This window comes from Lutra lutra, chromosome 11, assembly GCF_902655055.1.
Source record: "Lutra lutra chromosome 11, mLutLut1.2, whole genome shotgun sequence".
Lineage (NCBI taxonomy): Eukaryota > Metazoa > Chordata > Mammalia > Carnivora > Mustelidae > Lutra > Lutra lutra.
The window spans coordinates 92,721,999-92,748,138 of record NC_062288.1 but is presented as its reverse complement, the minus strand read 5'-3'; the positions used below and the strand labels follow the sequence as shown (position 1 = coordinate 92,748,138).

At 41.6% G+C, this 26,140-nt stretch overlaps 1 protein-coding gene across 1 annotated transcript in view; it reads left to right on the top strand.

Moving 5' to 3' along the window:
* Window positions 1-26,140, top strand: part of DGKI (diacylglycerol kinase iota) — a 447,257-nt gene that overhangs the window by 193,674 nt on the left and 227,443 nt on the right. Inside the window, 3 exon segments of the mRNA XM_047695648.1 lie at window positions 2,990-3,055; window positions 21,682-21,753; window positions 25,299-25,415. Coding sequence (XP_047551604.1) covers window positions 2,990-3,055; window positions 21,682-21,753; window positions 25,299-25,415 — 255 coding nt within the window.

Here is a 26,140-nt window from a genome sequence, read left to right as displayed (position 1 = left end):
TTGATCTAGGACCCAATTTCTAGGAAGAATGATAATAAAGATATTTGGCAACTTCCTGAGTCATACAGTAATATTTAAATAAACATTTTAAACATATTCCCTTACATTCCCTAAACAGATTAAACTACAGGGTATTCTCAATCTGTTTACCAAATGACACGTGTTGCAACATAAATGATTCATTAAGTCAGTCTTATAATTTCTAAATAATTGTTGATTCCTGGAAATTGTTGGTTTAATCTTCTGATTAGAGCTGTCACTAGCTAAATAACCCCATGAGTCAGCCCTGATTTCATAGGCAGTTGCATCAAATTCTTCCAACATTTCCCTCCTCGAATTGATAGTCATTAGGTGATTTACAGTTTCCATATGCAGAGAACTTCCCTTATCATCAGTGCATTGTTCATTTCCCCACAGTTTCTGCTAAACTAACAGCAATTACAGTAAATTTTTCTCTCTTATAGTATTGCCTGACATTTTTGTATATTCAGTATTTCTACTACTGACTGTCGTTGAAATCAATTCCTGAAGGAGCTTGATCCCAAGGTTCCAGAGCAGAGGAAAGGCATAGCGACAAAGGGGTTCAGACCGTAAGCTCTGTTGGGATTGAATCCTTGCTCTGACCCTTACTTCCGAAGTCACTATGTCAATACCTTAGTTTTCTGATCTCTAAAAGGAGGATGATAGTGATAATTCAAGCAAAACCCCCGATCATGGCCCTACAATGCTGTGAATTGAGACATAGTAAAATTGACAGCTGGCCCAGTCCGCCCCAGCCCGGCTCTTAAGCCAGCAGTGGGCAGAGTTTTCATCACCTGAGTGGATGGAAGGCTAACGTGATCAGCCTCACCTGTGAGGTAGAGAGGTGCAGGGTCCAGCAACTTCATCCCCATTAGGTGGCAGGTTCCTGACTTGCTGCCACTGTTCTGAGAGCCACAGCGGGCCAGGGAACCCAGCATTGTTTGTCTGATACTTAAACTTACACGGACAACCACCATCAGTTGGGCATAGCCCAGTCTTCTGAGTGTGCTGGGGGTGGGGTGGGGGTAGTCCCAGGGGCCTTGCTCAGGCAACGTGGTTTGTTTTCAAAAGAGAGCTCATTGGGGCGCCTGGGCGCCTCAGTCGGTTAAGCCTCTGCCTTCGGCTCAAGCCATGATCTCAGGGTCCAGGGATTGAGCCCCTAATCGGGCTCTCTGCTCAGCAGGGAGCCTGCTTCCCCTTCTCCCACTCCCCCGGCTTGTGTTCCCTCTCTCGCTTTCCCTCTCTCTCTGTCAAATAAATAAATAAAATCTTTTTTTAAAAAAAGAATAAGAACTCATTGGAACAGAATCCCAGAGACCTGCCAAAAATGAACATTCTAGTGGCTTTATAATGAGGGGGTAGAAATGATTTCCAGTGTTAAAGGGGTGGGGTGAGGTGGAGTGCTATGGCAGTTAGGAAGGAGCCAGGAGTGGGGCAGGGGAACTCAACTAATCTATCAACCAGTATAGAAATATTTCAGTATTTTAATGACGCATGGGATTTTTCGGGTACATACCAACTGAATAGCAGCTCTACTCATAAAAATTCTCATGAAAATTAAAATAATTGTTACATTTAAAGCATTTTTTAAAGTGCCTGACACATAGTGAGTACTCAAAAATATTATTAATTAGCTTCTTTCTGAGAACAATATAAGAATTGTGTCCTTGTTTTATTAAACTGCCTCAGTGGGAAAAGCAAGACAAAACTTAGACTAATTAGTGGGACCATTATGCTTCTTTATATCTTATTATAGCTAAAAGACCATTATTCCTCTAGGGTCTTTGTTTAGTTTTAACTTGAATTGATTTGGCATTATAAAGAGAAATGGAGGTGGCATTTTAGATAATGCTCATGTTTGTTCAAGGTATTTTTGTCACTCTGAATTTCATTTGTCCATAGAACATTTTTTTCTTCAACACTGATCTATTTGCTGTATACCTACAACAGGGCCTGGCAAGTAGTAGGCATCTAGTATTTGCTGAATGACTGGCTACATATTAAAGGGCCTTTTAAAGGGAAAATATGGTCTGTGGCCCGATGATAGACATGTTCGTGTCAGGTAAAATGTGCTTTCTCAGAAAAGAACAAAGGGGAAAAAAAAGGAATTATTTTATGTATATTGGTCTAAGAAGGATGAGTTGTATATATAAGTTTATTTGTGCCATTGGGCCTAAAAACAACTTTCTCTCCTATGATATATCCTAAGAGCAGTGGTGATGGGGCTCCTTAACTCCCTTTCTGAGGAGCGATTGACTATTTGGGAGGTAAAGGAAGTTCTGTGTTTCCTATGATCCAAGATGAGAATAGACTTAGAGAATGGATGAAGTATCTAGAGCCCGAGGACAGTTTAGACGCAATGTCATCGCACAGCCATCACGATGGGCCCACACTTCCTGCCTCTGTCATCTTTGTCCTTCAACTTTTCCTTCCCTTCACTTTGACTAGTGACAAATTCTCATCCTGTATGTCCTGAATGAGGAGACCTGTTTCTTCCTGAGACTTTAATTTCTTTAAGTTCCTTCTAGTGTGGATGTTCGGTGCCTGGCCTATATAAGGCATTAAATACATATTTGTTTTTAAAAATGGATATTGCTGCTTCATCTTCTCTCCCTCGCCTTTTTACCTCCCCGAGGGGATTTCAGTGACCTCCCATGTCTGCACAGTGTTCCGCTAGGAAGGAAGCAGAGTAATAATGGTGTTACCAGGTGGCCACAAGGAAGACGTGGAGGGAGGACATGATGAGCACCTTCTACAAATACAGAAGATCATTGGGCATGGGGGTAGCTTCAGTTTTCCAAGTGGATTCATGTTTATTGTTAAATCACACATGCACATATTTGGTTTTGTGCTAATAGGGGCTGAGATTATGGTTTATGGAAATCAATATGCTTAAAACATTTGAAAAAAAGAATAGCAATAGGGTTGGCAAATTGAAACCTACTCATTTAATGTTGTTTTCCCACAGAACTTTGTGCGTCATCACTGGGTACACCGGCGTCGGCAGGAGGGAAAATGTAAGCAGTGTGGTAAGGTAAGGGGCCCCGGCACCCCACGGCCATCTCGAGAGGCTCCCCGGGCCTTCGTAAGCTCTTGCGGTAGATGAGTCCTCTTACCCCGAATCCAGGGCTCAGTACATCTCCTCCTTTCTGAAAAGCCCTCTGTCTCCAGGTCCCTTTCCTCAAGAGGTATTTTAGTTATAGAACTCACTGCCAGAGGCAGGGGTCTTAATCCAGGTATGAGCACGTTTTAAGAGAGATGGATACACTGTTAGGGTGAATTTCATTGTGGATGGTTAAGAAAATAACACTTCTTATTTTGCTAAAATCCCTTTCTGAGGACTCCTGGCCTGTCACACTTCTCGCTCAGCAGCAGCAAATCTGTGGGTTGTTGGGATGCTCTACTTAACACTGACGCGTTATTGTGGTTGAGCAGAACTCAGCAGAGAAAGCACGAAATGTGTTGCTCTCTTAGGACACCATCTCGTCCTGGAAGGAGGTGGCCTCCTCATTTTGTGGCTGATTGTGTCTACTCTTTCTCTCTCTTAGTGTGACTGGTAAAAGGCCTCTTGGGGAGCAGGGCCACTAGGAAAAGGAAGGTGAGGGAAAGGGTGGATTTCTTGGGCCACATACTATAAAACTCCATAGATTCTACATGTTATTGACGCCAACAGATTTGGGTTGTGGCTTTTTTTCATCGTACAAAGATCTACTTTAGGAATATAAGGACCCCCTGAGAAGGTTAAACTGATGGTGAATCACACTACAAAGTTTTTTTGTTTTTCTGGTTTTTTGTTTTTACTCAATAGTAAGTGGGGCTCAGTAAAGGGAAGTTTAGGTTGGGTTAAGCAAGACAATTTGAAAGAATATATTCCTCTTAAGTTAATTCCTAATTTATTTATTCATATGACTTTTTTGGATCAAGCACTGGGATGAGCTGACCGACCAGCATAGCATTTTTGACAATAGAGGGTTGCAAGGAAACATTGGCTATCTGAGGTAGGAGTGTTGAGGGTGAGTGATATTTGGAAAAAGTTTCATGAATATTCTGTTTTGACTGGTGCTGAAAAGAAAATACCATATTGTAGCACCCATTACCAAGTTTTTCTTTGGAAGGCTACCTATCTCTTCAAGGATACAGCCTTCCATTATAACTGGTATTATCTCCTCACTTCACGGTGACCTTTAGTTGGTTCCCTTCTGGCCTGTAAAGAGGACAGATGAAATAGGTTGAAAGGGGAAGAAGGTAAAAGGAAGATGAGGAGGAAGAGGAAGGGGGAGTACTGCATTCTACATGGTGAGGGAGAAGGAAGTAGCCCTCTGCTCTTATATGACCTTCCTTCATCGGGTCCATCTCCCCTACTCTTTCTGGTGTTGCATTGGGGCTTGGGGACTTTATCTTACTTAGTAGATTGTAGACTATCTTCAGCTTTCCCATGAGTGTTTGTGTGTTTGTGTGTGTGTGTGTGTGTGTGTGTGTGTCTGTGTGTGATAGAAGAAACATGTATTTAGGCACAGCCAGCTCTGAGGTTAGAGATGGGAATGGTAGGAAGGATCTGGATGAACAAGCTCTTTGCCTTGCAAACATATCTTCACTGGACAGCCTAGTGGCTGGCACTCCCCCAGTAACTTCTAAGCCACAATAGAGTTGGAGGAATTTTATTAAAAGAAAATCAATAAACTTATTTTCTGACAGGTATCCCCTACTGTCACATTATGCTCCATTTTCTGGCTTTGTCTTTTGTTGGCATGGTCAACCAAATGGGGAAAACTGGACTCTGTTGCTGTGACTATGTCTCCTTTGGTTCCTCTGTTCTCAGGCAGCAATCTTGGGGTGCTCACAGCTCTCTACACATCATAACTATTAGCTGAGAAGTCAGTGTTCCCAACTTTTCACACAATGTTCCCATAATAATGTATTACTATATTCATCCCAATCCAGCTGCTTACGGATTTGCAGAGACTCAAGCAGTTATGTGTTGGGATGGTCTTAGCCCTGTATCTCTTGCTGGACAGTAAATAATCCTTCTTTGGATACTGGCTTATACTCTGGATTAAAGGAAAGCTAGTGGTTCTATTTCCATTTTATAGATTAAATGGTTGCAAATTCATTTCAAACTTTGCTTCTATACTTAATTTTCATCAGTAGGATTGTACATTCTTACACATTGAGGGATTCTAAACCATCACACACCCTCCAACACACACTTATACACATGTCCCATATACATTATTCATAATTTACCCATTAGGATGGGGTGAAAAATAATCACTTCACTCAGCAAAACTTTTTTTTGCAACTGGCGGTTAGAAAACTTTTGGGGTTGTTAGGGAGTGTTTATAGTTAAAGATGTTGTGGTTTCAATTCCTACTTTTAAAAGTCAGAATAAAGTAAATATTTGGATTGATTTTCTCTTAAACCTTGAACGTATGTTTGGCTGAGCGTGTGTGGCACTTGATAGATATCAGATGAGAGAGCTCATGATTCACTTGCTCAGTTTCTTTAACATTTTCTGACTACCACAGGCTGCCATGTTTATGAACATTATATAATTTACATTGATTTCATTCATTGTCTTGTATTACATAAGAGTTAGAGTTTAGGCAGAAAAGAGGTAACATACTCAAACTGAAATCATGTATTTGATGAGTGTTTAATAGAGAGAATATTTAAAATGTGTGAGTAGAGAGTGGTGAAACTCCAAGGGATAGTGAAGAAGTCAGCAAGAGCCATGGTCAAGGAAGTTGAGAGGCAACATGGGGGTCTTGGGGCATAGGAAAGGAATAAATGAAACAAGATGGGATTGGGAGGGAGATAAACCATAAGAGACTCTTAATCTCACAAAACAAACTGAGGGTTGCTGGGGGGAGAGGGGGAGGGAGAGGGTGGTTGGGTTATGGACATCGGGGAGGGTATGTGCTATGGTGAGTGCTGTGAAGTATGTAAACCTGGCGATTCACGGACCTGTACCCCTGGGGCTAATAATGCATTATATGTTAATAAGAAAATTAAAAAAAAAAAAAAAGAGCCATGGTCAAGTCAACTCTGAAGAGGTGAGGACATGGAAGAACCCCCCCACAGGAGCTGTAACTTTTAGTCACAAGACTTAGACCAGGTGACCTACCAGCTGGGGGAATAAATACCCCAACCTCATTTACCTTCAGTACCTCCAGTGGCCAGATCTAGTAGAATCCAGAGCATGAGGGGCACTGTTGACGTAACCCATGAAAGATGACTTTTTACAATGAGATGTGAAATAAAGATAGTGGATCTGGAGAGGCAGTGGGATTGATCTAGCAGATATTGTTTAATGTAAAGTTGTATTCAGCCAGTGATTTAAGGAAGGATGCAACTTATTCCACAAACCTGCCTCTTACTGATCTTCACCACATCTACACATTCATTCAATCAAAATTCACTCAACATTGAGTTATCCAGAGTACTTTAAAAAAAAAGTCGATGTGCAAAGAAAAAATACACTCATGATTCTGGCTAATTTTACCTTTCATTATCGAAGGAACTAAGCCTTCAAGCCCAGCTGTATGGCAGTTGTGAAAATATGCTTGTAAATCATAATTTGAGCCCTTATCTTTTATTTCTTCACTTAGAAACACATATAAAAGTCCTAAAAATAAATGAGCTAGCTAAACTTCCAAACACCAAATCTTGAAAGCAGTTTTTAATGCAATAGTGCATGGTTAAACTTTGGTCTACATTTTTGATACCTTCCAGTTCCCTAACCAAACACTACATCATTTTGAATTATTTATCTGTAAGTTATATATACTATCATATATAGTTTAAGTATATGTAAAAGCATAGCACTAATTAAATGGGAAACTGTCAAAACTACTTTTTACTATAAAGATTATTATTAACAACTAATTTAAAATGAACTTATGGTATGATATTTAAAGTATATATATTTAAAGGAAATATGTTCAATAGAAGTTTTGTATTGCAAGAAAGAATAAAATTCTTAAAAACATTCAACGAGGTATGGTTGAGATACTCTATGAATAGTGAAAGGGATTAGAGAAAAATAATGGGGGTAAAATAAAAATAATGGCAAATACTGACTAGAGACTATGGGAGATGTTCCTTTACCACCATAAAACACCATTTTCTATTCATCTGAAAATGTATGTCCCCTGGGGTCAGCTGTCAAGAGACCCTTGAAGGCAAGAAATGGAAGTTCAAGAGTGAGGATCTCTGCACTGGTTAGGCAGGTTTGGTTATTTGTGTGTTTGCTCAAATGGTGGAATCTTCTGGCTTTAACTTCGAGAGGATCAGTGAGGGGGTGTAGAGTGGATAACACAACCAGGGTGAAGAAATCAAGCGTCTCCAATAAGCCCCTGCCAACATAGCTGCTGGGAGCCTGGCTTTTCTTTCTGTCCTTGGCTGAGTATCAAGAAAGGAGACAAGGGCAATCAATATTCTGCTCTCTGCTTCTATGCATTTGACTCTTTTTGATGGCTCATGTAAGTGGTTTCCTATAGTATTTGTCTTTCTGAGTCTGGCTTAATTCACTCACCATAATGCCCTTCATTCAGGAAGGGGAAATGGAGAAGGAATAGTTAAAGGGTACAAAGTTTCAGTTGTACAGGTTGAACGAAACCTTGAGATCTGTACAAGGTAGTGCCTGCAGTGAACAGCCCTGTATTGTAGACTTAAAATGTTGCTGAAAGGGTAGATATTAAGTGTTCTTATCACAAAAACAACTACTAAGGAGGACAGGAGGAAACACTTGGAGGTGATGGACATGTTTATGGCATAGATTATGGTCATGGCTTCTTAAGTATATACTTATCTCCAAACTCATTGAGTTGTACACATTAAATATGTACAGCCTTTTCGATGTCAATCGTACCTCAATAAAGTGGTTTTTAAAAAAAGGAAAAAGAAAGAGTAAAAGGGCTGAGGGCTAGGGCTCAGAAGCTGTGCACTTCAGTCCCCAGGGGTTGAGTCACTTGGTTCTCACTCAAGTTCTGTAGAAACATTTTGCTACTGCCACTTCTCCCTGGTCTTTGGCTTGGTCAGTGTCCTGATAGTTACAGCTCATGTGGAGCTCTCATCCCTGTTGCTCTTTCTCCAGAAGTGCCTTCACTAGGAAGGCACTAGCTGGTGCAGAGGGAGGAGTTGAACTGCAGTGAGGATGCCCTAGTGGGTAATCTGGGTGCCAGATAGATTTTTCTAGCCAGCCTTGTCATATAACAACTAGACCTTCACCTTCACGATCAGGAGCAATTACTCCTGCCAAGATGATGACTCCTTCCTGTGCTTGCTACTCTCTTGAAACAAAGATCCCAAAGTAACTGGCTGCAGTGGTAGTTTAAGGTTCAAGGGCCTCCTGTGATGTCCCGTGGTGGAGACATTCCCCAGCTGGGATTCAGACCCTCAGGGCCCAGGGTTCTGGGGATGGGCACCACAAATTCCCCAAGTGGCCCAATGGGAGTGATGGTAGACAGGACTTGCTCCTATTCCAACTCCTTGGGTTCTGCATCCATGTATTTTACCCTGGAAATGACAGCACCATGAAATGATCATGGATTTAGTGAGCATACTGAGCATACTGAGCACGGTTCTCATAGGGTATCCTCTGAAAGCTAGATTCTATTAACACCTTCAAAAGCCATTCCGTCTCTCTGTTAGACCTGCAACTCCTGGATGGTGTGGGATGTGATAGGACCAGCATATTTTATGGCTGAATGCTCACCTTTGCACCTTCATTGTTGTAAAATAGTTTCCTCAAGCTGACACAGTGTTATGCAGGATCCTGTGTTGGTAACATACTTTGTAAGCCTTTGCAGAGTGGTGCCGACCAAAACCCAGCTGCAGGGAAAGGTAAACCCATGCCCCGAATGTGTGTTGATTCCAGTGAAGATCAGTTGCTGTCCCTTTCCACAGTGGAAAGGATTCAGTGTGATCAATTTACCATCAAGTAGCTGGTTCTTCCCTTTGAAGGATGGTGCCATACTCAGTGCTCAGCCTTGGGAAGGGGCCCACAGGTTAGACCTTCATCAGGGGCAGGAGCTAGTTCGGTTCTGGGGAGTGAAATCCCTTGCTTTTGGACCCAAACAACATTCGCCATTGCTATCATGGCAACGCCCCAGGAGTCTGCTGTGCCATGGATGGCTCATGACACTGTGGAGTCCATGTTATTGTGCCTAAGTTTTTAGTTCTTATATAGCGAGTACTCTCTGGTGGACTTTAATATGTAATACAATGATCTTCTCTCCTTGTACTTACTCTCACCTTATACTCCTTGTCTCTTACTCTCACTTTTAAACCTTAGAAGCTTCACTGATATGTGGGACCTCTGTTTTTTTGTAGCGCTTATCTCCCCACCTTTTGTCTTAAGACCTTCAACTCTCACATGTTCATCCACATGCCTCTTCCCCACACTTTCCTTTTTCCTTCCAAGCCTTTAATCAACTAGCCAAGCCATTCACCATTGCCTGTAAGTCCTTTTATACTCATGTCTCAGGCTACCTACCTATTCTTTCACACAAAGTGGATGACCAGCTGCCCTACCTGAAGTTATGTTCATTGGGAGGATTTCTTCCTATTTACAATTCTCTGGGCCATTCCTGAGTAGGCTTTAGTGAAGCAGTAGTCTGCCTTTGACCTGGACTCATAGGCCAACTTGACCCATCTATAAACCAATCTCAGCTTTTTCCTCCCCTGTGAGATGGTCATTAGGGACCTCCATATCTTCATAGGTGTGAGTCAAATAAGAGGCCTGGTACTACATGTAAGAGTGGATGATATGGGAAGTCTGACCCCCTCAGACATCTTTCTTGTGGTTTTTGGAATTGCTCATGCCAAATCCCAGATGGTCCCAGTTGAATATAATGATGGATTGCAGCTGGGCCCACCCAATTTTATGGCTTAGTGATCTGACAGAACCCAGGTCATGACCTCCTGGTGATCTGTACTCAGGTATTCTTCCAGCAGAGCACAGTAGCCTAGGAGTTGTTTGTTGAAAGATATGTGGTTCTCTCTTGCAGATGACACAACCCTGCTTCAGAATCCAGTCTGTGTTGTGGTTCTCCCATTGGTGCTTGCCATTAACCCCACGGGGCATCTTTTCTCCTTCCCCAGTACCTCTAGTAGCATGGAGTTGTCTTGGCTGTATGACCCAAGTGATAGCGGGTACTTTTCTTTGCAGACTGGCCTTGGCTGCAGAGCTGTTTTTGCTCTGGGCTTCACTCTAAGTTGGAAGCATTTAATGTCATCCAATACATGGATTGGGACAGTATTCCTCAGTGCAGAGTATGCTGCCTCCAGAGCCCAAAGAGGCCTAGACGGTGCTGTGCTTCATTGCTAGTAGTCAAACCGTGGAATTCAATGATCTTTCCTCTAGATTGGACAAGATATTCTTGCAGCCCTTGACCACTGCTCTTTAGAAGCTTCACTGATGGGTAGGACCTCTGTTTTTTCATTGTGCTCATCTCCCCACCTTCTATCTTATTAAGACTGTCCACTTTCTTGCCATTTCTTGCCATCCATTTAGACACGATGTCATTGAGAGAGTAAACCAAGTGGTGTTCTGCAGAATGTTTGTATGGTTCAGGTCCCTTTGCATTACACTGGGTTGGGTTTCACATGAGTCAAAAGCCCTGTTAATTCCACCAAATGAATGTACACAGTTGTTGATTCTCTTTTCAGAAAGGGATGGAAAATAATTCATTTGCCAAATCAGTGACCCCATGTCATACACTCATGGTCAGAAGATCCCTGCATTTAGATACACTGGGTTGAATTTGTGGTAATCTGGCATTATTCTCCAGTATAATATCTGGTTTTGTAGGAGCTCAGCTTGTGAATTAAATGGGAATATTTTGGGGACCACGGCCATGGCTTCTTGCAGTCTCTAAGGATGGCAGGTAAAGAGGTAATAATTAAAAAAGAAACAAACAATACCATTGTCATAACTTAAAAATTAATCAGTTAATATCACCTGGTACCCATTACTTTTGAGAATATGACATTAGTTTTGATTTAGATATGACTGGGAGGGTGGTTTACAGTTTCCCCTGGGCTTCCTACCTATGCCAGCTCTTGCACAACAGGCCAAGGAACCAATAATTGGAGTTCTGCCAAATATACCAGATATGTCCACTCCAATTACATAGTTAGGAATCAGGGAAATTAATCCTCGTGGATTTGTGGAACCAGTAGACACTTTGTGAACCAGTCCTGGTCCAGGACTTTATTTTTTTAACTGGACCTCCTACATCTCTACTCTAACAGGGTACCAAGATGTTGCTTCATACCCAGCCAGGTCCTTGGGTATGCATTTCAACTTGGGCTCTTGTCCCGGGGTCTTTAGAGTATGGGGACATTTTCTGCCTCCCCAGTGTACAACTACTCAAGCAAATGTCTGTAGATCCTTCTAGTTAGAAGCTGGGGAAATGTTGCTATATAACCCTTGCTATGATCTTGTAGGATTTTTCTGTGGACTTGCTCTTTCTAATCAGTGAGTTTTATCTTTGAAAACTGGCCTAAGTCCAGAAATGAGGCAAAAGTTTATGATTCTCTATGGGATCATTTGTCCTCATATCTCTTAATCCTCCCTTCTTGATTTCTTGTCATGGTATGGATTGAGCAATACCCATTTTATCTGAAAATCCATCTTGCTGGGGAGGGAATGCTGTATTAACCATCTGATAGGTCTCTGGAGGCCCAGCCCCGTTGGCTGCAACTTCAGTCTTGCAGTAATTGTACCCACCTTGCTTTATTGGTTAAGTGCTGCCATATGGTCCCCATTATTTTGGGATTCTGTAATCCCAGTTGGTGTCAGAATGCTCATTCTATAAGCCATTTCTTACCATCAGACCTAACCTACAGAGGAGAGCTTCTCAACAATGATGGTGTCCTTCTTACCAGTTTTTCATTGCTTTTGTAAGGGGAGTATCCTTTGCATTCTCTTGCAGAACAGAGTCAGCTGATGGATTTTCCTAATTTGTACCTAATACAGCAACTCCTTCATGTCTATTTCTGTGAGACTTTCATCACTTCTCCTATCATAGCAATTCAAAAATTTCTACTTTACTTAACATGAAGCTTCTTTATTCAAGTTTTCAGAATGCCATTGAGTATTAGCATCATCTTCTGGGGTTCCTGATAATATGCTAAATGCCCTACTATAGAGGAGTGTGCCCACACTGAGAGACTCCTTTATCCAACTTGAAGTCCTGCCCCTTTTTATTCTGAACCCTCAGGATGCAGTCCCATGTATGCTTTCCCATTCCAGCTGGTACATACTGGTTATGTCCTGCAGCCGATCTTTTGAGGTTCGTTCTTGGTGCCTGTATACCAAGGCACATGGCTCTGGCTGCACATGTTGATGTGACTGGTCATTAGGTCATTTGAAATACTATCAGGAAGGGTAATGTAACATTAGATGGTGTTTGAAACTTGAACCAAAAAACAGTCCTCATTAAGTTGAGTAGAAATGCCAGAATTGCTGTGGTAGAGGAAGAGATAATCAAAATCTCATGGAAATAGTGGCTCTATTAGGTATAGCTGGAAAATCCACCAGTTGACTATTAAACCCTTAAAATGAAGTCAAAATTATTTCTAGACAGCAGAATCCTTTCTTTCTCTAAAGGATACATTATTTGGTGCTTTTACTTTGACATAGATTCATGAAACCAGGAGGGGCGAAATCTCAGTAATTTTGGCAAATTTTGTCTCTTTCTCAGCTGTCTGGGGGCTGTTATAGCAAAATAGCCCAAGTTTGCACAGAAAGAAAGTGTAGTTAGTTCTGCCAGCAGAAGAGTGTTTTCCTCAATTAGTTAAGAGTAAAAGTACAGCCAGTTACCTCCTGGAATGTCCTACTGTCAACAAGATTATAGATCATATGGCTTCTCTGAAAAGCTGCAATGATTTGCATTTGGTAACTGTAGTAACATCAATCCTATCTTTGGGAGAAGTTGTTTTTAAACAAAACAACCTGCTTGGTGAATATCATCAGTGTTATAATTTTATTGGTAAGTAACATGGGACAATCAGATGAAATTAATTTTCATGGATGATCATTATCGTATTGTAGCTGGTTGTATCATTAGGAAAATACTTTCATAGAAGGAACTTCCCAGGTGTTCTAGGACAAAAAAACAGACCCAACAGTTAATGTTTTATATGCAGTTTGGCCATGTTGAGTATAACAGCAAGTATCTGTATAAAACATTTTTGTCCTCGAATCCGGGTAGTCATAAAAATATAAAGTATAAATATCACAGTTAAAAGTAGTTAACATGTAAATTAAAATATAAATCAGTAGCCATTGTTATAGGCCTAATCCTAATTATTCCTTAATAGCAAGGTCCTGGGTTGCAAGCCATCTGCTTCGATGAAGTCATCTGTCCCTGAAATGACTAAGTTCTGGAAATCATGTCTTAGACTCTCCATACAGTCTGACAAGTTCATGGTAGCCATGTTAACTTTACTAAGATGACTGTGCCCCAAATTTTGCTTCCTCAATATACGATCTGTAGTTTATAGCAGGGGCCTTCAGATAAATTAATGGGAAAAGCAGAAACGATGAGGATAATAAGACTGACTAGCGCTGATTAATGCATTGTAATTATCAGCAGCATTAGAATGGAAGGACGCAGAATGTTTTATTGAAAAATAATAAAGTGTCAATCTGTGTGTGTAAGTCAGCAATTATCCTGGAGCAAGAGCATATTATGGGCAATAAAGGCATCGATAAATTTTCAGAGCCTTTAATTAATGCTATAAAGTGTATTGTAATTAAACCCGAGGCAAGAATTTAAGACTTTTTGAAGATCATTCTAATAAAGCCACCATAGATTCATAATTTACAGCACTGTCAGAAATTATAAAAACATTGCTTCCTACAATTCCGTTTATAAAGACATCATTTATTATCATTCATTTTAGATGACCACATAGATTTACGTTTTGGAAAATCTTGAGTATTCATACAAATCTCAGCTTAAGACTAGCAAAACAAGTATAGGAAATTTAGGAAGTTCAGGTGAATTGGATTTTCTATGGGTAAATAAACTCTAATGTTGCATAAACTAGAATATTCTGCCATTTGGGTTTTTTTTTTCCTATTAAATTACAGTCAGCATAATGTTGTGTTAGTTTCAGGTGCACAACATAGTGATTTGACAAGTCTATATGCCATGTTATGATCACAAGTATAGCTTCCGTCTGTTACCATACAATGCTACAAGAAATCATTGGCTGTATTCCTTGTGCTGTCCTTCCATTTCTGTCTTATTTATCCCCTAACCGGAAGCCTGTACCTCCCATTCCCTTTTACCTGTTTTGCCCATCCACCCACACCCCTGTCCTTTGGCAACCATCGGTTCTCTGTATTTGTGGGTCTGTTTCTGGTTTTTGTTTGTTCATTTGTTTTGTTTTTTAGATTCCCCAGAAAGTGAGATGATACAATATTTTTCATTCTCTGACTTAAGCATAATACCCTTTAGGTTCCTCCATGTTATCTCAATGACAACTTCTTTTTTTTTTTTTTTTTTTTTTTTACTTTTTCTTTTTTTTTTTTTTTTTTTTTAATTTTTTTATTTTTTTCAGCATAACAGTATTCATTATTTTTGCACCACACCCAGTGCTCCATGCAATCCGTGCCCTCTACAATACCCACCACCTGGTGCCCCCAACCTCCCACCCCCCACCCCTTCAAAATTCTCAGATCGTTTTTCAGAGTCCATAGTCTCTCATGGTTCACCTCCCCTTCCAATTTCCCTCAACTCCCTTCTCCTCTCCATCTCCCCTTGTCCTCCATGCTATTTGTTATGATCCACAAATAAGTGAAACCATATGATAATGACAACTTCTTTTTTATGGCTGATTAATATTCCATATTCTTTTTTATGGCTGAGTTCCCTTTTTTCTGACAGTATTTGTGTGTGTGTGTGCGTGCACATACATCTTCTTTATCCATCCATCTGTGGACACTTAGATTGCTTCCATATCTAGGCTCTTCTAAAGGTGCACTAGCCTAAAGGATGCATATATCAATGCTACTAAATTTTCCCTGTGAGAAGACCAAAGAAAAAGGCATATTATAAAAATAGCCTAATATCTACTGATTAACATTGTCAGGCAGGGTACACATATCGTGGAAGACTAGACTAATAGTTTGTCAAAGGGAAAAGTCAACAGCTTGTATGTACTAGGAAAGGGATTGGTTTATGGTGGTTTTGTTAATTAAAGAGTAGAGGTTGTACTCTGGATAGGGCAGAATTCGTCCACGAGTCTCTGGGTAGTTGGTCAAAACAATTGTCACTTTTTATTAGTTGGGGGAGAAGGTTTTAGACTGGTTAGATTAGATTGGTGTGGGTCCGTTCCTGGGTCACTCAACAGTCAAACAAGTACCCTTTTTAAAAAAAAAAAGATTTTATTTCCTTATTTGACAGACAAGTATGCAGAGAGGTAGGCAGAGACAGAGAGAGGAGGAAGCAGGCTCCCCCTGAGCAGAGAGCCCGATGTGGGGCTCGATCCCAGGACCCTGGGACCACGACCTGAGCTGAAGGCAGAGGCTTTAACCCACTGAGCCACCCAGGTGCCCCACAGTACCCTTTTTTATTGGCTAAAAAGATGTTTTCAGTTAGGTGGGTGTGGGTCTACCCTGGGGTCACTCAAAGGTCTTAGTTATGTATCAACTTCAGCTGGTGGTGCTCAAATGTCACAGTTGTTTGTGAGCCTAAGCTGGTTAAAAGCATTTGCACTGAAACAACACAACCAGTTTGAGATCTTTAGTGAGGTTCTGCCCGGATTGGAAACATTCCCTTTTTCAGTGTATTAAGTAGCTGTGGTATTTATATTCCATTGGGTAAGCTTATAAGAGTGTTAAATAGTTTTATTTTAGAATTTCATCTTATTTTTCTAGAAATAATGAACTTGCATCTGATGCACATTTTAGATATCAAATACACAAAGTGTAAAAATATACATATTTTTCAAAAAATTATAGAAAGTACTTGAGCAAAAATACTTCAAGTTCTCTGTTTGGAGATAAATATTGACTTAGTCTTATGATTCCCTTGGGTTTGCCTTTGCAATAGTTTGTGAATCTTGGACATGGAAGCAGATATGCAGAGATTTATTTTGTTTTTATTGTTTAAAATTTTGGAGGCAAGAGCAGTATCAACAATTCTGTTGGATAAAATGAAGTCAAACAGAGAATCAGGCAGCGGTCAGGAGATTTCCTTATCCAAACCTCAGTTAAGTACATAAACAGTAAAATCATTTCTTTGTTTCAAGTAAAGCCTTTTTTTTTTTTTCCTAGTTTAAACCAAGGCCATAGAACTGAGGGCCATTTGGTATATGCCCTAGATTGTAGAAGAGAAAGATACAGCAGAACTTTAGCTGCTCAGAATAAATGTTTAAACTTTAGTCCAAGGACTCAATTTCATTAAAAAACTCAACCAAAAAAAAAAAATGACCTTATCTCTCAGGGTTCATGGCATTTATAATTCTCAAGTCAGATCCAAAGCATCTGACCTCACATTCCTATTTTACTCTTTGATAATGATGAGCAAAATAGACCTTAAAAATCAGAGTCAGCTGAAATTCAGTAAGGGCATCTGTCAGTACCATAATATTAGATTTGGGCCAGCATTTAAAAATGGGTAATTAGGAATCTGGCTCTTTTTGCTGTGCTGAGATCCCGGCCAAAATCTCCCCCATTGCAGGTGGTCTGTGGGAACCGGATTCATGAAGACTTTGATGTGGTTCTATTTATGTCTCTATGTTAGATAATAACCCTGAAGCCATGGCTGCTGTGATTCTGCCAGGATAGCCTCCAAAACAAAGCACGGACCTCGTTTCCAAGGGACCCACCACAATTCAGTATTAGCACAGTGCCCAGAGCCCTAGTTGTGGATGGCCTTGTTGTTTGTGTCTGCTATCAGTGTGGCCGTCAGGACAACAGGGGACTCACTGAAGCCAGAAGGCCAATATTCAGTAGAGAGATGGGGCTAATCCACTCTGTACCATCAAATAGAGTATCTCCAGTTTTCTTCATCGCTGGAGGGCTTTACTGGCAGGTGGTGGAACAGGTTCCTAGGTTCGTGTTGATAGATTTTAGCAATATAAGTATTCCTTCATTTATATTTACTGGGTAAAGATCTCTGCAGTACGCTGCCTCATTTGATATTCAAAACTGTTTTGTGGTATAGGAAAAGTTTGTAGTTTTAGTCTCATTTTCAGGTGAAGGGAGACACTGGAAGGGTTAAGTGATGTGCCTCAGATCTCCAGGCCAATAATTAGAAGATCCAAGAACTCTTCCCAGCTTTGGGATCTCTTCATCGGCTTCTGTTTGATCTGCAGTCACCTGCTGTAGAAACTGCTCGGACAGGGGCTGTGTGATGGCGTCTAGGACCCTATTCACCAGGACATCAGACCCAGCAACAGTCAGACTTCTAGTTGCGGCTACTGCTGTGACATCACCAATTCTGCCATACTGATTATTAGCCATGCAGCACATTAACGTCACAGACTTAAAAAATGATAATCAGACTCCTACTAACTTGCCCTGTCTACAGGGGTTGGAGAAAGGTGCAGTAAGGGGCATCTTTTCATGGGGTTTGGGTTCTGTTTTTAAGGTCTGGATAACAAAAAATGTATAACTGGATCACGATGTAGTAGCAGTGACTTTCTTGTTCAATTAGAAAATATACTATGTTTATAGCAGCAATGGCCATGGTTGCCAAACTGTGGAAAGAACCAAGATGCCCTTCAGCGGACGAATGGATAAGGAAGATGTGGTCCATATACACTATGGAGTATTATGCCTCCATCCAGAAAGGATGAATACCCAACTTTTGTAGCAACATGGACGGGACTGGAAGAGATAATGCTGAGTGAAATAAGTCAAGCAGAGAGAGTCAATTATCATATGGTTTCACTTATTTGTGGAGCATAACAAATAGCATGGAGGACATGGGGAGTTAGGAGAAGGGAGTTGGGGGAAATTGGAAGGGGAGGTGAACCATGAGAGACTATGGACTCTGAAAAACAATCTGAAGGGTTTGAAGAGGTGGGGGGGTGGTAGGTTGGGGGAACCAGGTGGTGGGTATTAGAGAGGGCACGGATTGCATGGAGCACTGGGTGTGGTACAAAAACAATGAATACTGTTATGTTGAAAATAAATTTTTAAAAATGATTAAAAAATAAATGAGCAAGCGAAGCAGAAATATGGCATGCACACTCCCAGCATCACCCTCACCATGAAGCTGGGTGATACAAGTGTGGATTCAGAGCTGTAAACCACTGGCTTCATGTCTCATAACTCTTGACACCATGAAAGCAATCCAGAATACAAATCTAATCAAGAGGAAGGTACAGCCCTGGTTATCTTACAGATTATGCTCAGTATAATTCCCACACATCACTTTCTGTTAAGCAAAAGCTCCATGTGTGAGCAGAATAAAGATAAGAAACTAATTAAAAAAAAAAAAAAAGAAAAGAAAATACACTATGCCTGTGAGTTTCCAAAGACTATGCTGAATTGTAGAGACCTATTAAGAAATATAGGGTGCCTAGGCGGCTCAGGCAGTTAAGTGTCTGACTCTTGATATTAGCTCAGGTCTTGATCTCAGGGTCATGAATTCAAGCTGTGTGTTGGGCTCCACAGTAGGCACAGAGCCTACTTAAAAAAAAAAAAAAAGGAAATATTAGAAGGACTTCTCTCCAAGAGCTCATAATTCCATTGAAGAGATAATTCATGTGCACATAAAATAACCAGCAACTTAGGGCAATGGTTCATTAATACTAAGGAGAGGACCACATGGGGAGGCTGATAACTTAGCAGCACCAGCACAGTGAATTGAGGTGATCTTAGAAGACTTGGATTTTCATGGTGGAAATAAAAGTCAGATGCTATATGTGAAAGAGTGGTAGGCATTCTAGATGATGGCTTGAGGATAACAGGGAAAAAAATGGGCAAAAACATGGAAATGAATAGAGCATGTTGGAAATATAATTAAATCCATCTTACTAAACGTAAGAATTTACAATAGTGAGGGGGTGAGAGACTGATGTCCAAAAGTTGGGAAGGTTATGGATGGCTCTGAATGCCAGTAGGAATAATTGATTCTCTAATCTTGAAAGTAGTTCTTTGGGTGTTTTGAGATAGACACTGATATGTAAGCCGTGGCATTTTCCCTGGTGGCTGTGCCCAGGAGACAATGAAGAACACGGGGGAAAACAGACTGTCCAGGAGAAAGAAGTTAGTAAATGGAACAGACGTCCCGATGCAAAGTGACCCATCAGTGGAGCTTGATGGCTGCTAGCTGGGAGGAGGGGGCTGGGGAGACCTGGTCCTGCCGTCAGCGCTGGTCTGGGGGTTCCTGCGCAGACACTGCCCCTGCTTCGGTTTACTTGCTCTTGGCTAAAGCTTCCTTCCTCACACAGCCACAAATTGTTCTATGGCCCTAAAAAGAAGTTTTATTCATCTCTCTTTTGCCCAGGCCATCAAGAATGGCCTGAGAGATGATGGCAAACTTGGCAGACACCTCCCATGTGAATTCATTCCTTCGTACTCGGTGCCATCTTATACCACATTGACTCATATTGAATCTGATTGTACCGCATTGAATTGAAAGGACCTGCCCACCTAACCCTTTGGCCCTCTGACTTTGTGTCCTCTGTGTGAGCCATTTCTGTCGGGGAGTCCTCACTCTCAGTGCTGGGGGATGTGTGGGTTGTTGCTGGCCACACAGCAGTGAACAAACAGCACACCAACCCTCATAATTCCGTCCATGTGTGTTTTACAAACAGTGCGTCCTTTCCTTGGAAAGTGACAGTATTGTTTGGGGAGAGGTGAGCCTGTTAGGGTCCCCAAGATCACCTGTTTTGAAGATCCACTAGGATTCCTCCTAGAACTCTGTAAACATTACAGCTGTGATACATTACAGTGAAAGGCTGCAAAGCAAAATCAGCAAAGGGATAGGAACATGGGGCAAAGTCTGGAGGAAACCAGGTGCAACCTTCTGAAAGTCCTCTCCTAACAGAGCCACACAGGATGGGCTTCTTTCCTCTGATACAAGTGGTGACAGCACATGTGAAATATTGTCTACCGGTCTCATTAGAGGGCCAGTGCCCAGACATTTTATGGGGGGGACTGGTTATGTAAGCACCTTCTGCATGACACATTCCCAAATCCAAGACTCTCAAAAGGAAAGCAGTGTTCAGCACAAACCACATTGTTTGTACCAACATTTTAGGTGCAATGAGCCACTCTTAACTGTTTGGGGGAATTGGGGCACCCTCTTAAAATCCAAGTTTCTAGATGCCAGCCAAGGGCCAACCTTGTAAGCAGGCCTTGTAAGGAGAGCGGTCTCTAGCCTGTTGGGTTCACTCCTGTGGACTTGGAATGATTGTTAGCACTTCAGTTGCTGAGAAAGAGGTTTTTGATGGAGAAGTGTTTCAAAATCCCGGGGAGTCTTATGTTGTTAAGTCATGTTTCTGGAAGTGAGTTTGAGTTTGGGACAAAAGAAAAGGATTCCAGGAGGAATCATGGAGCCCAGAGGGCTGAAAGTGGTCCTGGTCTTCTGTCATATGCAGAAGATGAGAGAAGCAGGTGGAGAACATGAATGGGTTTTAGGAACCCAAGAGAAGGGAAAGGATCAACATGGAGGAAGTACTCCTTAGTGTAATGCTGCAGATGGGTAGGAGTTTGGGGCACCGGAAAAAAAAGTGCCATTGGGAAGTTTTATAATAATGTGTAAATCGATCTTTTTTCTTAAAATGATCTGTATATGTTAAAGCAAGACTTTTTCAGCCAGCACCTTAATAACGTCCCTGCCCATTGCATCTTTCTCTTTTCTTTCCATCACTTTACAAAATCCCTATTTCAATTGTTTTGACGTCATTGTCTTGCATTAGTTTATTTGGGTTCAGATGTCACAGGCAGATAGAAATGGATGATCTTTGGGAAAACTAAACAAAATTCTTTGAGCATTACTGCCTCCTTCTCTCTGGTAATTATTTGAGGACAGCAGCCGCCAAAAAGTATCTCTTCCATTCTTGATGGAAAAGTAATTCTGTTTATTCATTTAAGAGGATTGTGTTTGCTATTCCATTAATCTCATTGCTGCTTGCTAGTGAAGAATGAAAATTGAAAGCTGCTTGTTTTGAGTCCCAAGGGGATGGCGAAAGTGTTTGAATTTCCTATGACACTCTTGGACTCTTCCCAGACCTTGACTTCTAGGTCCTAGCTCTGATACTTAATTTCTCTCTTTGTGGGTTCTCAGATGTTAACATTGTGCAGCCCCTCTGAGATGGATGGCCATCATTACAAAGAACCACATGACCCAATAGTGGCTTTTCCTTCGCTTGTAATAAAGACCTATCTGAACCATGTTTATTTGGGGAAAAGAAACAACTCTTTTTGTGGCTGACTTTGAGTAGTTAGTGGCACAGCAAATACTGGTACCTCCTCTCACACTCAAGGTGTATCAGGAATGGGAAGTTCTTGGATGGCAGAGGGTGGCAGACATAAGTGCTGAATGTGGCATTTGCAGTCCCTTGAGTCACCTTGAGTGGTAGGGCCACTTTTGGCTTTACTCACTTCATTGGACTTCAGGAAGGCAAATGCATGCAGTGATTGAAGTGGTTTTAAATTCTCTATCTCTTGTCCTAACATCCCAGGGCTTCCAGCAAAAATTCTCCTTCCACAGTAAAGAGATTGTGGCCATCAGCTGTTCCTGGTGCAAGCAGGCGGTAAGTTTGGGGACAAAATGAAACAAAATGGGCTTATGTTTTATCACAGCAGACTTACATCATTACTTGAGTTACCGTCTACAAGTGGAAGGTTATTCTAATTTATGATTATTTCTCTCAAATAGGGCCCTTGAAGGAAGAAAGATTAAAACTATAGAACTGTAGTCTATATGACCTGGAAGAAACTATAGAGGTCAATTAACTTCTTCATTTATATACACTGAAGCCTAGGATCAGAGACTGGGAAATCTTCCCCTGGTTCTAACCCTGGGTCTAGAATCAAGGACTTCTTACTCCATAGACTGTATTTCTTCTGCTACTCTAGATTGTTGATAACTGCTTTCTGGTTGAAAGTTGCAACATTAGGTAATCCCTCTAACACCAGAATCCAGCCATGTTGGTCCTTCTGTTTTTTTTTTTAAACAGGTTTTTTTTTTTTAAGATTTTATTTATTTATTTGACAGAGAGAGATCACAAGTAGGCAGAGAGGCAGGCAGAGAGAGAGGAAAGGAAGCAGGCTTCCTGCTGAGCAGCGAGCCCGATGCGGGACTCGATCCCAGGACCCTGGGATCATGACCTGAGCCGAAGGCAGCGGCTTAACCCACTGAGCCACCCAGGCGCCCGGTCCTTCTGTTTTTGATGTGGGTGACTGTCCTATGGGGTGGTGTTGGGGTAAGGAGTGATCTCGTACCCTTCTTTAGGCTTGGATATTGTTACAGCTGTATCTATGCTCATTGAAATATAACTCTTCTTTACATTTGAGCATATATATTCATTAGGATCCAATGGTAGTTTCCCTGTTTTTCTCTTTTATTTATCCTTTTTAACACCTCTGATCCAACCAGATGGTTCATTTTCTTATTTGCTTATGCACCCGTTCTTTTCTTTAACCAGACAGTGCTAACTCATGGGTTGGCCGACTATGGCCCATAGACCAATCTGACTGCTGCCTGTTCTTATAAATAACAATTTATTTGAACACAGCCATGCCCATCCATTTATATATTGTCTGTGGCTTCTTTTGTGTTACAACAGCAGAGTTGAGTAGTTATATCAGGGAAACTTAAAGCTAAACTATTTACTATGTGGGTCTTTTATAGAAAAGGTCTGTGGACCCCTGCTCTGAACCCTCAGTTCACCTACTTTGTTGAATGACCATATAATTGGGACATAGAGTCTCCTCATTGCACAGGCAGCCTGAAAAGAAAGGGCTTTGGTGTTCCAGGTAAGTTAAGAGTTTATAGGAAGACTTTAGCCCTCTACACACATCAGATTTAACTATCCAAACAAGCCCACAGGGCCAGAGCAGATCCCTTTAGTTGCAGTGTAGAAAATTGACATTTTTGTAGGTCAAAACTTTTGCATTTGGGGAATTTTATAAAGTTTTGTAAAGTTGGACCTAATCTCTCTAGCTTAATTTCCCTAGACCCCCAAGAATCAGGAGAACCTACTGTCTCTAGGTAGGGAAGTGACATTTCCTTTCAGTTATTTTTTTTTTAAAGATTTTACTTATTTATTCGACAGAGATCACAAGTAGGCAGAGAGGCAGGCAGAGAAAGGGGGGAAGAAGCAGGCTCCTCGCAGAGCAGAGAGTCCGATGCAGGGCTCGATCTCAGGACCCTGGGATCATGACCTGAGCTGAAGGCAGAGGCTTTAACCCACTGAGCCACCCAGGCGCCCCTCCTTTCAGTTATTTTTTACACAAATAATCTTTGTGCTTCTGTTCAAGAAGCTCACAAAGGTAAAGTCCTTGAATGAAACTATACCATCAAGGCAGTGTGTCCACCTGGAGAGAAAGAAGCTAGTTCCAGTTCTAGTTCTCCCCGACAGAGTCTAGGCTGCTGGTTTCCCTGATCTGTTGAGGCCCCACCTGTGGGAGAGCATCACTAGTAGTTTGGGCTCCAGTAGAAGACATCTGCTCCACCACTGTAGCTACCAGGCTGTGGTGAGATGGCTTATCCAGGGCCCATTAATTTGGGAACTCAATCCCATTTTACATGGCGCCCTTGTTCTCTTGTCATTAATTCATAGTCCAGTTGAATCACCTGTAGGTGATTTTGCAAGAAGTAAAGATACAAAACATTTTAAGACAAATTACACTGGCGAAATTGTTTAAGCCTACAGGTAATCCATTCTAGGATATCTCATGTCCATAGGCATTTCTGCTGCAGGAAACAAAAATAAAAACTGGGTGTAAGAGCTTGATTTTGGGGGTTTAGGCTCTGACTCCACTTTGTAAAAGTTAGGCACTTTGGGACATAGCTCTCAGTCTATTTAGATTGGTGATTACTCAGATATAAATTGAGAGTTGAAATAGGTCATCTCAGAGAACTTGACCATTTTAGAAGTGCAGTGGGCATCCGCTTAGGGATTTATTTGAATTGCTAAAAGAAAATCAATTTTTTAAGAAGGTATTCAGATAATATTTTCTAGTATATCACTGTTTGCAGATCACAAATAACTGGTCGTAGGGGAAATTACTAACTTATTTTGCATCCCCACTTAATTAGTAATTTGCTACAGGATCATGGGAGGATAGGCAGAAATGAAGCCAAATTCCCCCCTGGGACATAATTGGGGTAGCCATATTTGCCAGGTTTCCTGAGACAGTCCTAATTTATGTTTGTTGTTCCAACGTAATCATTAACAGTGTTCCCTTTCATTCTTAAAATTGTTCCCATTAAGATGACAAAGTATGGTTCCATTAAGTATAATACAGTAGAAACTGATGTTAAAGTTCTTAAAAAATCACTGATTAAAACTTTAAGGCCCACAATTATTATATAAAGTGGATTTTGTTTATTAGGAAAAAAACTGTTACCGCACATCGTTATTACTTTTCACACAAAAGATGATGGTCACTCAGTCCATGGGTATAGAGTTAAACCACTAATCTTGAGGTATTGTTATGATCATCAGTTTACATTTACTTTCTTCTTTCAAAAACAGGAAGTGTTTTGGACTTACCAAGGTAGTTAGGCTCATTGTATTTTTTAAAAGCAGCCCCAGACAAACCCAGAGAGGCAGTCTCTTTGTTACCTCTTGGATTAAGAACTCTCTAGAAGAGACCTCTTGCTTCTTTCCTGGGTTTCCTAAACGAGAAGGACTACCTGGAATGGGTTTACACCTATGATTAGAAAAAGGAGAGGCAGGTAGGAGAACCTTCCTTGCCTCCCCAGCATTATCCCACATCCAGTGTGTGACTGGTGGAGGTCAAGGGCAACAAAATTATATCCGGGGTTAGGATTAATAGAGCTCTCTGAGACCTCCTTATGTAAATATCCTATTGAAAGCTTATAAAGTTTGAGCTGGCCTGGACCTACAAGACTGATTTCTTCATCAGTTTGTAAAGTGGAATGAGTTCCAAGTCTGGTCTTGCAGTTCCGGGGCTGTCTGGGTGGTGCTAAGAAGCATGCGTCTTCACGTCCGCAAGGCTGGGGCGGTGGGAGGGGGGGGGGGGTGCCTGTGTGCGCATGCGCTCATTCCTTCTTGCTTTAGCGGTGCCCTTGGCCCAGGGTTGTTTATTGGCCTGTTTTTCTCCTCAGTTTCACAATAAGGTGACCTGCTTCATGCTGCATCACATTGAGGAACCCTGCTCCCTGGGGGCTCATGCTGCTGTCATTGTCCCGCCCACCTGGATCATTAAGGTGAAGAAACCTCAGGTAACTTCTGGGCCCCTGGTGCTCCTGGGCCAGTGCGGAGAAAAAGGAACTGCTGCTTCTTGCTTTTCTTGCCCTGACTCTTTCTGGGGTTCCGAAAATCTCTGCTCACTCTTCCCTACGGCCCCATGCTCAGCTTCCCCCAGTCCATTCCATTTAGCCCATCGCTGTACCACAGTTGGGCTCTCTCATGGAACCAGCCTCCCTTTCCTGAAGAGATCCAAGTTCCACAGCAGGAATGGTTCCTTCCCGTTCAGGTGCTAATGGTGTTCTCCTTGGGTGTTCTCCTGAGTTCATTAAATGCTAGTGGTGGGTGCAACTAACCCTTACACAACTCTCTTCTCTTCCAGCCTGGGCATCCCCAGGGACTGAATATGAGGGCAAACCGTACAGGCTTCATTGTTTGGTTGAGCTTGCCACCACTTCCAACCTGAACGGCAGACTGGGGGTCATGACCTTCCTAAGTACACAAGGCCCGCTCAGAGAGCAACACTCTTTTCTTAAGGCAAAGTAGAATTTATCCTCTTAACACCTAATCTCATTCTGTATTCAATTCTTGTTGTACATTCTGTCCTAGAGCGTCTCTGCGATATTCCGGGAAACCTTAGCTGTTTCTCAACATGGTCGTAATCTTTGAGAGCAAAATATCTACCTTCGTACCGTACATCTTAGACCACGAGCTCCAAGTTATGGGATGGCAGACTCGTAATGCTATGGTGGGGGCAGGG